At 35.4% G+C, this 13,582-nt stretch overlaps 1 protein-coding gene across 1 annotated transcript in view; it reads right to left on the minus strand.

The window, feature by feature from the left end:
* The window catches only part of LOC106775670 (flowering time control protein FPA), a 34,046-nt gene extending 22,913 nt beyond the window's left edge, over positions 1–11,133 (minus strand). Inside the window, exons 1-2 of the mRNA XM_014662815.2 lie at positions 10,788–11,133; positions 8,927–9,259 (exon numbers count right to left, since the gene is read on the minus strand). Coding sequence (XP_014518301.1) covers positions 8,927–9,259; positions 10,788–10,799 — 345 coding nt within the window. The 5' untranslated portion in view covers positions 10,800–11,133. The remainder of the gene's footprint in view (positions 1–8,926; positions 9,260–10,787) is intronic.
* Between the last annotated feature and the right edge of the window lie 2,449 nt (positions 11,134–13,582).

Below are 13,582 nucleotides of genomic sequence, written 5' to 3' on the forward strand. Positions count from 1 at the left end.
TTTGGTTTTGGGCTTTTTAGAAGCCTTATTTACGTTGGTCCATAGTCCCTTAAATAGGGCACTATGTGTAATAGAATTACAGCACAGTAATAATATTTTTACTTCTCAGTTAACTCTCCAAACTTTTACAGGATGGATCTCTCAGTCTGAAATTTAGAAGAAATACGATAGTTTCTTGTTATTATTATGAGGTTATTAACCTCTATAAATATACATGGGTCAGCTGCATATTTTAGGAAATGCAGACGGCTGATTCTAAGAAACAAATCCCTATGATTATGGGATTAATTAAACATAAATGCTCCTAATAAAAAACTGTAGCATGAATACAGCACATCAAATAAAGACATCCTAAGATTACTCCACGTCAATTACTACTGCACAAATCACGGTTTTTGACACTCCCCCTCAAGTTGGTGAATAGGTGTTTTCCATTCCCAGCTTGGATATAATTCCTTCAAAGTTACTGCAGTTCAGTCCCTTGGTGAGGATGTCTGCTAGTTGGGTCTGAGTAGACACATATGGTGTGCAAATCATGCCACTGTCAAGTTTTTCCTTGATAAAGTGTCTATCAACTTCAATATGTTTAGTTCTATCATGTTGCACCAGGTTGTGGGCTATGCTAATTGCCGATTTATTGTCACAGTATAACCTCATAGGTTCGTCCCACTTTATCTTCAAGTCTTCCAATATAATCTTCAGCCATAGGAGTTCACATATTCCGTGAGCCATTGCCCGAAATTCTGCTTCAGCACTTGACCTAGCCACTACACTTTGTTTTTTACTCTTCCACGTGACTAAGTTTCCACCAAGAAAGGTGCAGTATCCCATGGTTGATCTTCTATCTACAACTGACCCTGCATAATCCGCATTTGTATATGCTTCAAGACTTACACTCTTGTTTCGTTTGAACAAAATTCCTCTTCCAGGGGTTCCTTTCAAGTACTGAACAATTCTAAGAGAAGCTTGTAGATGTGCTTCCTTTGGTTGGTGCATAAATTGACTAACTAGACTTACAGCAAAAGCAATGTCTGGTCTAGTATGAGGTAAGTAAATAAGTCTGCCCACAAGTCTTTGATACATCTCCTTGTCCACAGCAATATCCTCCTCCATACTTCCCAATTTTATATTTGGATCAACTGGAGTATTTGCTGGTCTGCAACCTATCTTCCCTGTTAAAGTTGTTGTTTTTAGTGGAGATAGAGTGGTAAGTTGTGGTGGGAATGTCAAAATAGTAAAGAAAGGGGAAAAATTGCTAAGGCCTGGGGTAAAACAATGGAGTCAAAGAGCAAGCCAGTTGAATTTGTTTACATGGCAAGAGAGGACCCGTTGCAAGATATCAAGAAAGGAAAGAAATTCTCTGAAGAAGGAGAGTACTTGGCTAATGATGAAGAGAAGAAGGAAGAAAGAGGTCCATAGGGCAGTAAACTAGATAAAGAACCACTTGTCCCGTGGGTTGAAGGAGTGGAGTTGTCCATAATTGAAGGGAATGGCACCCAGGGTCAAACAACAAGAGCACCAGATGTTTTTGAAGTTCAGAACATCAAAGGATCAGCAAAGGTTCACCAAACAGTCAATAATATGGAAGAAAATGCAGTCCAAGGGTTCAAGACCTGGCAACAAAAATCCAAGAACCTTTCTTCAAAAAATTTGACAAGAACTCTACTAAGGATAGTTGAAGGGAACAGGAGAAGCATGCTATGTGAGAGTTGGGCAGTAGTAACACAGATTGGGAGTGTGGCAATTTTAAGTGAGAATTTGAAAGTAGACGGAGGTAACCCTGTGAATCATTCAAATCTGGTTGGATCTTCAATTAATTTTCCTGGAACTGGATTTAGTAATGATATGTGGTTGAAGAAAGTTTTTCGCTTTCAACCATTCTTTAGTTCTACTGTTAAATCTAGTTTGGTTGGAAATAAGGGAGCAGCAACTGTCGAAAGTGTTGTTGCTACAAGAACTGATGAAGTCAGAGATTTGAATTTGAGGATTTCACAAAATTGGGCTAAAAAATTCCAAGAAGAGTGGAAGTCATTGGAGGAGGATCTATCATATCGACCACCACCCAAGCCCCCAAATTTAAAATTGCAAACAGTAGCAACGGTATTGGATGGTTTGACAACAATAACAGGGACTGGGAGTGGGAAAAATTTCATCCAAAAATTCAAGATATGGTTGTCACAAACATATAAAACACTAGAAGACCAATGGCAAGAATATTTCTTTGTAGGGCTGCAATATAACATTCAGAGGAAACAGTTTAGGGTTGCAACCTTAAGGACAAGGTTGTTTTGCATAAGGGTGTAATGTTAGGATATAATGTGTTCAGAATAAAAGGAAATAGATTAAGAATTAGTTGTTAGTTGGTTAGTTGGTTAGGGGCCCTTTATAAGAAGGCAAGGAGGTCTTGTGTGAGGGGACTTTTGATAATCTTGTAGATTGAGCTTTGACTCTTTGTGAAGGAGAAACCCTTGGAGGAGGGCCAGTAATCTGGTGAGTGAGTGTGTGTTGTTTTTGAGTGATAGTTAGATTTCTTGACTAAAGAAGCCTAACAGAAACCCTATAATCTTCAAAAGTCTGACCATGTAATTTTGTATCTCACTCTACAATTTGAGTTGGACAAACAAAGTTTATATGCATAATCAAACATCTAGAAAAATATCCAGAATACAGGACCATACACATAATATCTAGTCATTCAATATAAGGAAAGGAGAGAGGAATATTACTTAGCCCAGATGGAATGATTCAAACTTATTCAAACTTTTCTTATGTTTTGGGAATAATTGGTATTCATATCATAACTTTTCCTCGCAATGTTAAGACTCAGAAGTTCATAATCCGGGTATGTTTCCAGGTTTTCCACTTTTATTTGCAGGGTCGATTAGTTTTATTTCAGTCGTGATTAATTGTTTGATGTACAAATAACAATACTTATACAACAATTCCTAGTAATTGATTTGTTTTACCACTATTATTTGTTAGTGCTGCTGTTCTAGTGTTTGCCTTTATTGTTTCCTTTTTCCATATATTCCATCTAATAAAATCCCTAGAGGTTTATAAAAAAAAAAAAAAAAAAAAAAAGAATCTCCATTTCAATATACAGAAAAAGAAAAGATTGCATATAAGAAATTGGTTTCTACGTTTCCTTTGACAGCAAGATTGCTTTGCGGTTTTTCTTCTAAAGACTACTTATAGTATCATAAACCAACTATTCCCATAAGCAAAAGCTAAAAGGTAAAGATACATGAATGACTTTATATTAGACCTTTAAAGACACATGAATGCTTTTCTATTAGATCTCTAACACAAGAACTCTTGCAAGAGCCTGTTGAGCTTTAAACCACAGATAATGCACCTACCTTTTACTGAAATGTAACTTATAAGAAAAATAGGGTTGAACACTTGGTCATAAGAACTTTGACACACCATATTGAACCAACCCTCTCAAAAGCTTAAGCTATTGTGTGAAGACTGCTTAATGGATTTCAATTACATCTCTACCTACATTGTAAAATTCTAAAGTTATGAGTGTGGCTTGCCAAATCAGTGGTGAACTCAAGCATGCTAATTAAAGTTATGTAAACTTAAGATATGTAGTTACCTTGCATCCTATACTTCACTATTGTTGACTAAAATTGATTGAGATTTGCAAAATAATATGAATTTAATCCTTATTTAATGGGTTTAACTAATAGTTTTATAGTTTTCAATAAATATTAACCAATTATAGAGGGTGTGTTGGAAAAAAGTATTTCTAAATCACATTTTCTTACGTGTTACTATATTCAGACTCAAACAAAGGGAAATGGTCCCTTGACAGCCCAAGCTTACATTTTGTAATTGCAAGTTTAATTTCTAACTTCAGCAGTGAATAATGATTCTTTCCTTTTGCGGTCCATTTGGAATCAAGTGAATGGATTATGGTCATAATAACATCCATGATTTACTTCAAATCTGAAGACCACTAATTGCCTAGTCTCTTGATTACCATATGATGTACATATTGACTTCTTAAACTAGTTCTCGTTCATTGCCCAACAATTTCGCATCTTTAGAAATCTCTTTTGGTGTTCTTCGTAAAGATCAAATTTGCCCAAGAACATCCAACAATTCCCAGGTCAAAAGATTTTGGCACAACGTTCAATTTGAAGTTATTTGGTGTATAAATGGTTAGAAACATGGTAGAATCTTTATTATTGGTCCTCCATTACATCTTGATTCATTTGGAATCAAGCGGTTCACTTGTTTTTTCTTAAATGCTCTGCAATTTATTTATTTTTCTCAAGGGGCATCTTTTTCAGACATTCCAAGAGATTGGCTTGCTCCGTAGCATGTTTCACAAGTTTAGACCTACATATTTGAACCTCCTAAAAGCTTAACCTACTAAAAAAATTGATTGTGATGATAGACAGGATAAGAGGAAAGCAAGAGTAAGAAATGATGAGTATTATCTCTTATTTTGTCTTGCGTTTGTTGTATTTGGTGCACACAAGATAAGCTACCAGATAATATAAAATACATGTAAATAGACAAAGTTACTCTAACGAAAAAGGGTAGTGGTGATAAGATATTGGTAGCAATTATATAAATGTTTTTTGAGACAACAATTGCAGCAATGGTTGTACTGATAATGATGCATTTACAATAATGGTGGTGACAGTGATATAGAGATTATTGTGACAATACTGAAGATACAACAGCAATAACGATGTTGATAACAGTGGTGCCATTGACAATGAAAATAGTGATAACGGTGATGATAATAGTTGCACCAATGACAACACTTATTGCAGTGACAATTATGGTGGCAATACTATGATGATGATAGTAGTGATAGAAGTGTTTGTAATGCAACTTATTGTGATAATGATGGTGGTTGTTGAAATGATGTTGACATTGATGTTAGTGATCACTTTACTTGCAAACAATGACGGACATGGATGGTAGTTGCATTTGCAGTATCATTCATTGCAATGGTGATTATAGCAGTGTTGATAGAAGCTGTGGCGACGATTGTGGTAGTGATTGTGGAATAAAGAACCTGAGCAATTATGAGGTATGAAAGGGAGAAAAATTTATTAAATCCTACATGTTCTCAACCAAACTTCTCCTTAGGTTAACTTTTGAACTAGTGAACTTCATAGAATACGCAACAAAGATCAGCTTATCATATTGATGCACCAAACAAATTGAAGATAATGATAATTTATCTATCCTTTTCATCCAACCATTAAACAAACCCTTCGTAAATGCCCTATCCATGGTTCTAAATCTACCATATCCCCTCTCATAAGAACACATTGTACTTTAGATGTGGACAATGCACAACCTATCATACCCTTTCTTAAAAATTTAATAAGCAAACCCATGACTACTAAGCCAATGAAGCTCTAAGATCATGTCAAAGACAAAATCTAGTAATGAAACTAAGTGAAATTCCAAACTTTGAGCTTCAACAAATACAAACAGCTCAATATTATTCAATCATTGGAACATAAAAATTACGCTCTAAGTTTCTCGTCTTTGCTCTACCCATTCATGTCCAATGTTTCCATTTCTAAAATTGTGATTTGAATTGCCTTTGGTAATGTACAAGATGAATTATACATTTCAGTTCAGGTTAGATCTTTGGTTCTGAACCAATTCTTTAAAGAATGCCTATCCCTTAAGGTCTCTTGATAGTAAACTGCACGACCATAATACTTAATTTGAAAAGATCAATAAATTTACAGATGTAGTTTTCTAAAAGGAAAAAAAAAAAAAAAATGATATAGAAGTTTGTTAGCTTTCTGGCCTTTCCGGCTAATGAATGGGACTTGGGAGGAACTTGTCGTTTTGCATAGTGCATTCCAGCCAGTCCTTCTAGTTTCTTACTCATTCACAATGCAGGATATATTCCTTCTTGATAATATATTGTTAGAGATGTATGATTCATGCACAAGTTCGGCTTGTACCCAAAGTTCAGATTTTAATTTGGACAGCGATACACAGTTCACTCAAATGAAGCCTGTTTTGCCATACTGTCAGACAACTGACAAACACTACATAAAATATACAAAAGAAATAGTTAATTTTCATACTCTAATGGCTTAAGGAGAATAAACATCCATAATCACAACCAAAAGCCCTATTCTCCTGCAGTTAAAAGCAAAAAATTGGAGCTTTTGCTGGAAGCAGAAATAGAAGCAAAAGCTAGCTACAATGTTTTCTTTATAATGATTCTTCCAAAAGAACTTCGAGCAGACGTTCTTGAGATTTTTGTCTTTAACTATAAACCTTAACAATGATGTAAACATATATATTGAATGACCTGTTCCATGTTCAATGGCTTCACGGAGCCTTTCTTGTTGCAGTGTATATGTACCATGTATTATTCTGGCTCCGAAACTATTTAATAGTACATTTACACTCACCACTGACAACGTGTATGCATTAAGCTGTGCTATTTGGTGAATATCACATTTTCCCTTTAAGTGCAGATTTCTCATTGAGTTTTTTTATATTTTTTGAGGGAAAGAACAAAGCCTCATGGAAATGCATTAGGTATGGACTTATTCTTGTATTTGATTGACGTTAAACCTGATTTTCAAGCTGAAGTTTAACCTACGATCTACAATGGGAAATTTGTATGGCATTTTCTTTTGTTTATCTCCGGTTTTTTTGGATATCTTCTGATGTTTCTTCAGTGTAGTTTTCTTTTATTTTCCATGTGCTAGTGTCAACAATAAGATATAGTTTCTCCTCCTCTGAATCTTCCTATATATTAATCAATCAATAAAAGAAAAGTATGATAAAGGATATTTTACAGCTATATCCCAAACAAATGCAAGTACATACAAATCTGAACCTTCATTATTACAAAAAAGCAATAAATTGCAGTTCAGCTCTATGAACAGAAGTGAGAAAGAGTACGGTACTTGTTTATGTTATCACTACTGTAATCCAAATGAGCATAAAATCATAAAAAAAAAAAATTCACCATAAAAACAGTGAATACTTGGTAAGTGAAGTTATAACAGAAAGTTCAAAACAATCATGGATTTGGTTAAAAATATCTCCCAAGGCTCCACCCTATGATAAAATACAAGAGTAACAAGAACTAAAGTTTACTGAACTATAAAAGCATCTAAGTAGCCTATGCATGGCAGAAAAGCCAGAATTATTCAAAAAAGAAGGATTAAATTATGTAGAAACTTATATATACATACAAAAAAGCAAAAACACTGACCCAACTCAACCAATATGATGGAGCCCACTGTGTATCTTGCCATTTTCCTACTTTATGAGACATGTTAATCAGTTTTCCAACTAAATTAATCAAGATATAACACTTCTCAGGATTTTTTTTTTTCCATTCCCATTCCCTTTAATATAAAATTTGGCAAATATTTTTCCAGGTTTTAATTGGCAGAGATCATCATAAAAAGTACACAATGCAAATCTAATTTCACCCAGACAACTACATATTTTATGTTGGATAATGAACATGAACAATGAACAATGAACAGATAGTACCACCTCTAGCTGCAGATTTTCAAAGTGAGATTATCGAAATACAAAAGATGAAACTCACATATAATCACAAATTATAAATAGCATTTAATGTAAATGTCAAACAATTTAAACTGTAGCATCATCGAATGCATAACAAGCAAAGAATGTTTATAAACATCTGTAAGCCATTATTAGGCTATACCTTTTCAGCATAGTTCAATCTGTGCTATATATGGTAAGCCCATCGAGGCTAAGATTTGGCGTTTGCTTTCAATGTTGTTTAAAGCATAAGTCTCTTTAAGGGAATTTCTCTAACATTTATACAAGGGGTTGAGTAGATTTGTTCTATTTAAATTCTCCTTTTTCATTTTGTATTTTTCTTAATTGCTTGTATTTTCCTTTTGCATTAACAAGGACCCATTATTCTCCATATCTAAGCAATTAACTACCTTCTGTTTGTCTTCATAAATTTCTTTCATAATTAAACTAAATGAAACCGTGAATCAACAATGCCAGTTCAGTGTCCTCAATAGCACTAGACTCCAACAGATACGTCATTCCAAATTCCAACCCACCAGTGGAAAAGAATGACAAGATAAGCATAGGATTTAAGCTGTTAACAAATAATACACAAATAACAAACCCAAACGAGGAATTGAAGTGTCATAAATTATATTACAGCACTGGTGGCTATTGAAATGAGTAACAATTTATGGTCACATTACTAGTTCTTAGTCAAATATTACCACTATACAGAGGCATTGAGTTCTTGCTCCAAAAAAATGATTCTATTTTTAATATTTTTCCATTAATATCTTAAAGTATAGTGAAAATAAATGGGGCTCATACTTGAAGATGCTGATATCAGTTTTTAATATGACCTCAGTTAAATGGAGAAGTATGGTCTACCCATCATTTCATGAGTTTTCTATACTTCTGATGTTGAAATCATTGGGCGTGCAAAATCTCATCAAATTTGAACAATACCAGTGGAAAACATGAAACATTTCTTGCCAATTGGGAAATATGGAAAACCAATGCAGGGGCTTATGAAGAAGTATCAAGCAGTTGAGTTAGTGATGCATGGATCCATTAGGAAGTAGTTGGTTGAGTAGGGTTATCATTTTCTAGCCAGGTCTGACTGAATTATTAACTGAAATTAAAAGCAGTAACTTACGACCATACTCATCTTAACAGTGAGGTGAATATTCTGGAACACCTTAATTTGTTGGATTGAACCATATGAATTATAATACAAAGGAAGCGATAACTGATTTCTTGTATTCCTTAATTTTATTTTATTTTTGTGCAAATTTTGTTGATTTATTTCTAAGCCAATACTTGCCTTGTGATTAAATGAATTGAACTTCAGTGATAGATTCATATAATGAACTGGAAAAGTAACAAGCAGTAAAAGGTGGGCAACACTGACCGCCTTTGCAAACTCGATTCTAAGTGGATTGCCAGCAAGAGTAAAACCTTGCAGTGCCCTCATGGCATCAATAGCATCTTCATCCCTTCTAAAATTAACAAAAGCATAGCTGCGGCCAGACTGGAATGCAACATTCTCCAGTGGTCCAAATCGCAAGAAAGGGTGAGCAAGTTCTTCTTCTACAATACTGTGGGATAGATTCCCAACCCAGAGATGCCTGGAAGGAGGGTTGTTGCTGCGGTTATCACGTCCACTGACCCCATTCCCCTTGTTATCTTCATACCTTGAAGGGTAATCCCTCCTAAACCGGTCCCTTCCTCCTCCACGATCCAACTATTGCCAAACACAATACAAATGATAGATACAGTAAATTCCACCATTCCTTATCTCTCACAAAACTAACACAGCTGAACCAAAAACACGAATCTACATGCACACAAACAATCAAGCAATCAAAAACCCACTTAAAATTCTAAAACAAAAACCAAATGCACAACACTTTAATTAGCCTCGAAGATTAACTGCCAACACCAACCTTCAATACCCTCTTATGTACAAATCAACAAAGTGTCTTCGCACGGTTACACCTTGCAGTTAGAAAATTAAAGGAATGACGGAAGACAACCCTATCTTGACACTTTGCACTTAAGAGTTTCAACATTGAACTACTATATGCGTTTATTATTTTAAAGTTTATAATGATACATGTGTTCAGTACACATGGTATCAAGAATAGAACCAACCTATATGTTTGTGTCCATCAATCACTTCATAGCACCAAAAGTATTAGCATATTAAATATTTTATTCATTAGGAGGGAGGGATAAAAAGACAACATGTTTTCTTATTCTATGCTGCATCAGAATGCTTTCTTTTAATTATTCACTGAAAAACGAAAAACATTCATCAAATCAGGATCAGGAGCATGTACGATTCAGCCAATATTAATTCCTAATATATTTCTTAGAATGAGAATTCACCAAGGGACAGGGAAAGTGCTTTGTTTTCATTTTGTCTTAATAGGGTCATAATGAACAGAGAAACACAGATAAGTGCTTTGTTTTCAAATTCGATTTCCAAGGGACAGGGAAAGTGCTTGGTTTTCAAATTCGATTTCCAAGTAAATAAAAGAAAAAGGTGCCTTTTGTCATTTCACTCCAGTTAAAATGTAGGTAAACATTCAATATTTTTCTTCATCGCATCTCAGATTATTTATTAAGGTTTCATAGTATGACTCTCAGATTATTTCGCCCTCCATCATGGTATAAAGGGTATAATCCTCAGTTACCTATCCCGATACTACTCCACAGCCAAGCTCTCTAATATTCAAAGTTCTACGTCGTTTTCATTATTATCCGTTCAAAGTTCAAACTATTCATATAGTTTTCCAGTGGTGATAGTGGCATATCGAAGTACCCAACCACCAATCTGTAAAAGGGTGCATCTGAGAAGTAACTCGGGACCTTCTTTAGTCAGTTCCCAGTATAGATTATGAGATGGGCTTAGCCTGAGTCATATTGGTTTTGGCTAATATGCTGATGCACTTACTCTCTAAGAAATAGGGTAAACCATCAGGTTGAGGCTCAACTCCAACTCCTAGGAATTAGTCCAACAAGTTTCCACCAACTCCTTAGAGAGAACACTGAAGTAGTACAAACTCATTTCATCGCTTCTTCTCTTCTTCAGCAATTGATTTACAAACACAATTCAGTATTCTCTCCAAAGGCCATTTGTTGACTTGGACTACTTCCTACGCCCTGTACTATTTTTTTAATTTCAAGCATCATAACAGAATCACCAATGGATTTCAAGCAAGCAGAAATGAGTTTCATTCGAAGAAGAAAGTGAGACTTTCTGGTACCTTTTTTGACATTGTGCAGTCTCGATTCTGAGTATACAAGCCCTTGCCTTTGTGAGTGTTGAAATGATCATAGATCACATTCCATAATTGGAATGAGTGAGAATAGCCAACAACACATATCAAGATCGACACAGTATAACCTTTGGAGTCAGATAAACAGAAGTTGATCGTGAAGCTCTCAGGGTACTGGGTTCTCGAACCCTAGATGCCGATCTTCACAGGAAACGAACCGCTGCAGGAATTTCTGGCTGAATCAGAAATCGATAAGCCGATGGGCCTTTAAGATACGCCGCTCTTATTTTCACACCAAAAAATGGGATATATTCTTTCGGCACCGTGCAATTCTCATCTGCACCCCCAAATGTGAAATGACTACATTGTCTCAAGTATTTTTAAATGTCACTGTGTCCCTGAAACAAATCTATACAGAACAAAATTAGTCCATCTTTACAAACACGGTTATAAGGTTTATGACAGCGGAATCAGCGTCCAACAAAAAAACTTAGAATGACACGTTTACTTTCCGTAATATCCCAGTTTTATGTTATAGTTGGAGAATACCTTTTGTATTATATATATATATATATATATATATATATATATATATATATATATATATATATATATAATATTTATTTTTTATCTTTAGTTAGTTTGTTATTATTTTTTATTTGTATTTTGGGTTTAACGCATATTTTTTTTATAATAAATAGATGGCCCTATATTTATATTCAATACAAGGGAGACTAATCTCATATATAGTTTTTACTATATTTAACATGGTATCAGAGTCAGGTTAGAGTCTATCCTAGCGAGATTTATGTGGCATTCTGTTCCATCCGCTATCGGGCCTCCATCAAACCACTCATTTCTATTATCACACTTGAGATGCTTATACCTCGACCTAAAAGGTAAGTGTTGGAAGTCTCACATCAACTAAAGATAAGGTTAATTTATAATATATATATATATATATATATATATATATATATATATATATATAAGTGGGGGACAAACCTCACTTTACAAGCCGATTTTGTGGGATTGAGTTGGGTTTAAATCCACTTTCTAATATGGTATCAGAGCCTAAGGTTCTTTTGAGGGAAAAATTCTTGTTGTCTTTACCACTACACTCGTCGTTGGTGGTAACAGTGTCATCTATCGCTGTCAGCGGTGCCATCGTCTACCATTATCACTATCGGAGTTCTAGTTTTGACCGATGGTCACATGTTTTTGATCGTCTCGATCAGACGACCACCATCCCATTAATGATGCCTTCATCGGAGCTCCTATGTGATAATGGTTAAATTTATCGTTATTTGATACTTAATTTTGATACTAAAAACACCCCTTTTTGACTTAGAAACTTGCTTGAAATTATGATTTTGCTTAAGTTGTGTGACTAAGAGAGTTGAAGGTGATTTTAATGATTTTATGCTAGATTCCCTTGTATTTAACAGGAATTGAGATGATTTGGAAGAAGAGTTGAAGTAGCAAGGAGTTGGAACTCAGGAAGAGCTGTAAAAGCATTAGAAAGGAGAATCGCATGATGCCTGAGCGCCCTTTTTAGGGGTCCTAAGTGCCAAAACTCACTGTCTCATGCCTGACTGCCTTTTTTGGAGGTCGTCAGCGCATAAAGCTTCAAGTTCATGCCTGGGCGCCCTTTTTGGGGCGTTGAGCGCTACTTCTTTAAGTCGCACCACGCCTACTTGCCTTTTGAGTGAAGTTGAGCGCCAGAATTCGTACCGACGCCGCCCAGGCACCCTAAGTGGGGCGCTGAGCCCTGGCGACTGGGCTTGGGCTGTGTTTTCTGTTTTTATTTCAATCTATTTAAGGACTTGGACGTCTCAGGCATTGTATCTTTTGGCAGAAGAGGCGCAAAAACACACCCTTTCACTCCTTGAAGGCGGATTTGGATGCGGAAGCCTCCATCTTCAACTTTTAGGGTTTTTCTATCTCATTCTTTCCATTGTTCATCTAGTTTCTCCATGTTCATTGGGAACTAAATTCCAGTTGTTGTTGGGGAAAAGATGTAATCGTTTGAAACTCTCATGTACTTGAACTTATTTATATTACAAATGCTTCTTTCATTAATTGTTAAGGTTTTTCCTCTATACTATATGTATTGCCTTGTTTAACACATTATGCTAAATAAACCCAATTATAACAAATCCTAATTAAAGTATTTTGTTAAAGTACAAAAACCAATTAAGAATTCAATATCAAAGGCTAAATGAGGACATAAATATGCATTACAACTGTCAAAATGAGCAACCCGGCCCGGCCCACCACGGGTTGGTCACTCAGTGAGTTAATCCAACCTGACTCATTTATTAGCGAGCCAGAAAAGTTATTGTGAGGTCATCTTGTCATATATAGTACATTCAGTGATGACTCTTTTGGCTTGTGATGTTGGAAGAGGATGAGTTTGAGTTATAGGGTCTCTCTTTCGACCTTGTGATGCGGGAAAGAGATCCTCTTCGACCCTGTGATGGGGGAAAAGGATGAATTTGAGTGTCATACGACTTTAACTAATTGATTCTGATGAGTAAGTGGTATGGTAAAGTGGGGGATAGACCATGAGTGTTTGTGGTAATGTGTTTGACTTTATGGATTGGGATGGATATCTTAATAAGGTGTATGAACGCAGTTATTGTGTATTATCTTATATTGTTTTCGGTTACCTCACCCTAGAATGTTGTGGTTGTGGTTTCCATTTGCGATGATTTTTTTATACAAAAACAAATAATGTTACATATGATGTTGGTGCTGGATAGAGCGAGAGTATGCGTGGG

This window comes from Vigna radiata, chromosome 10 (genome assembly GCF_000741045.1).
Source record: "Vigna radiata var. radiata cultivar VC1973A chromosome 10, Vradiata_ver6, whole genome shotgun sequence".
Lineage (NCBI taxonomy): Eukaryota > Viridiplantae > Streptophyta > Magnoliopsida > Fabales > Fabaceae > Vigna > Vigna radiata.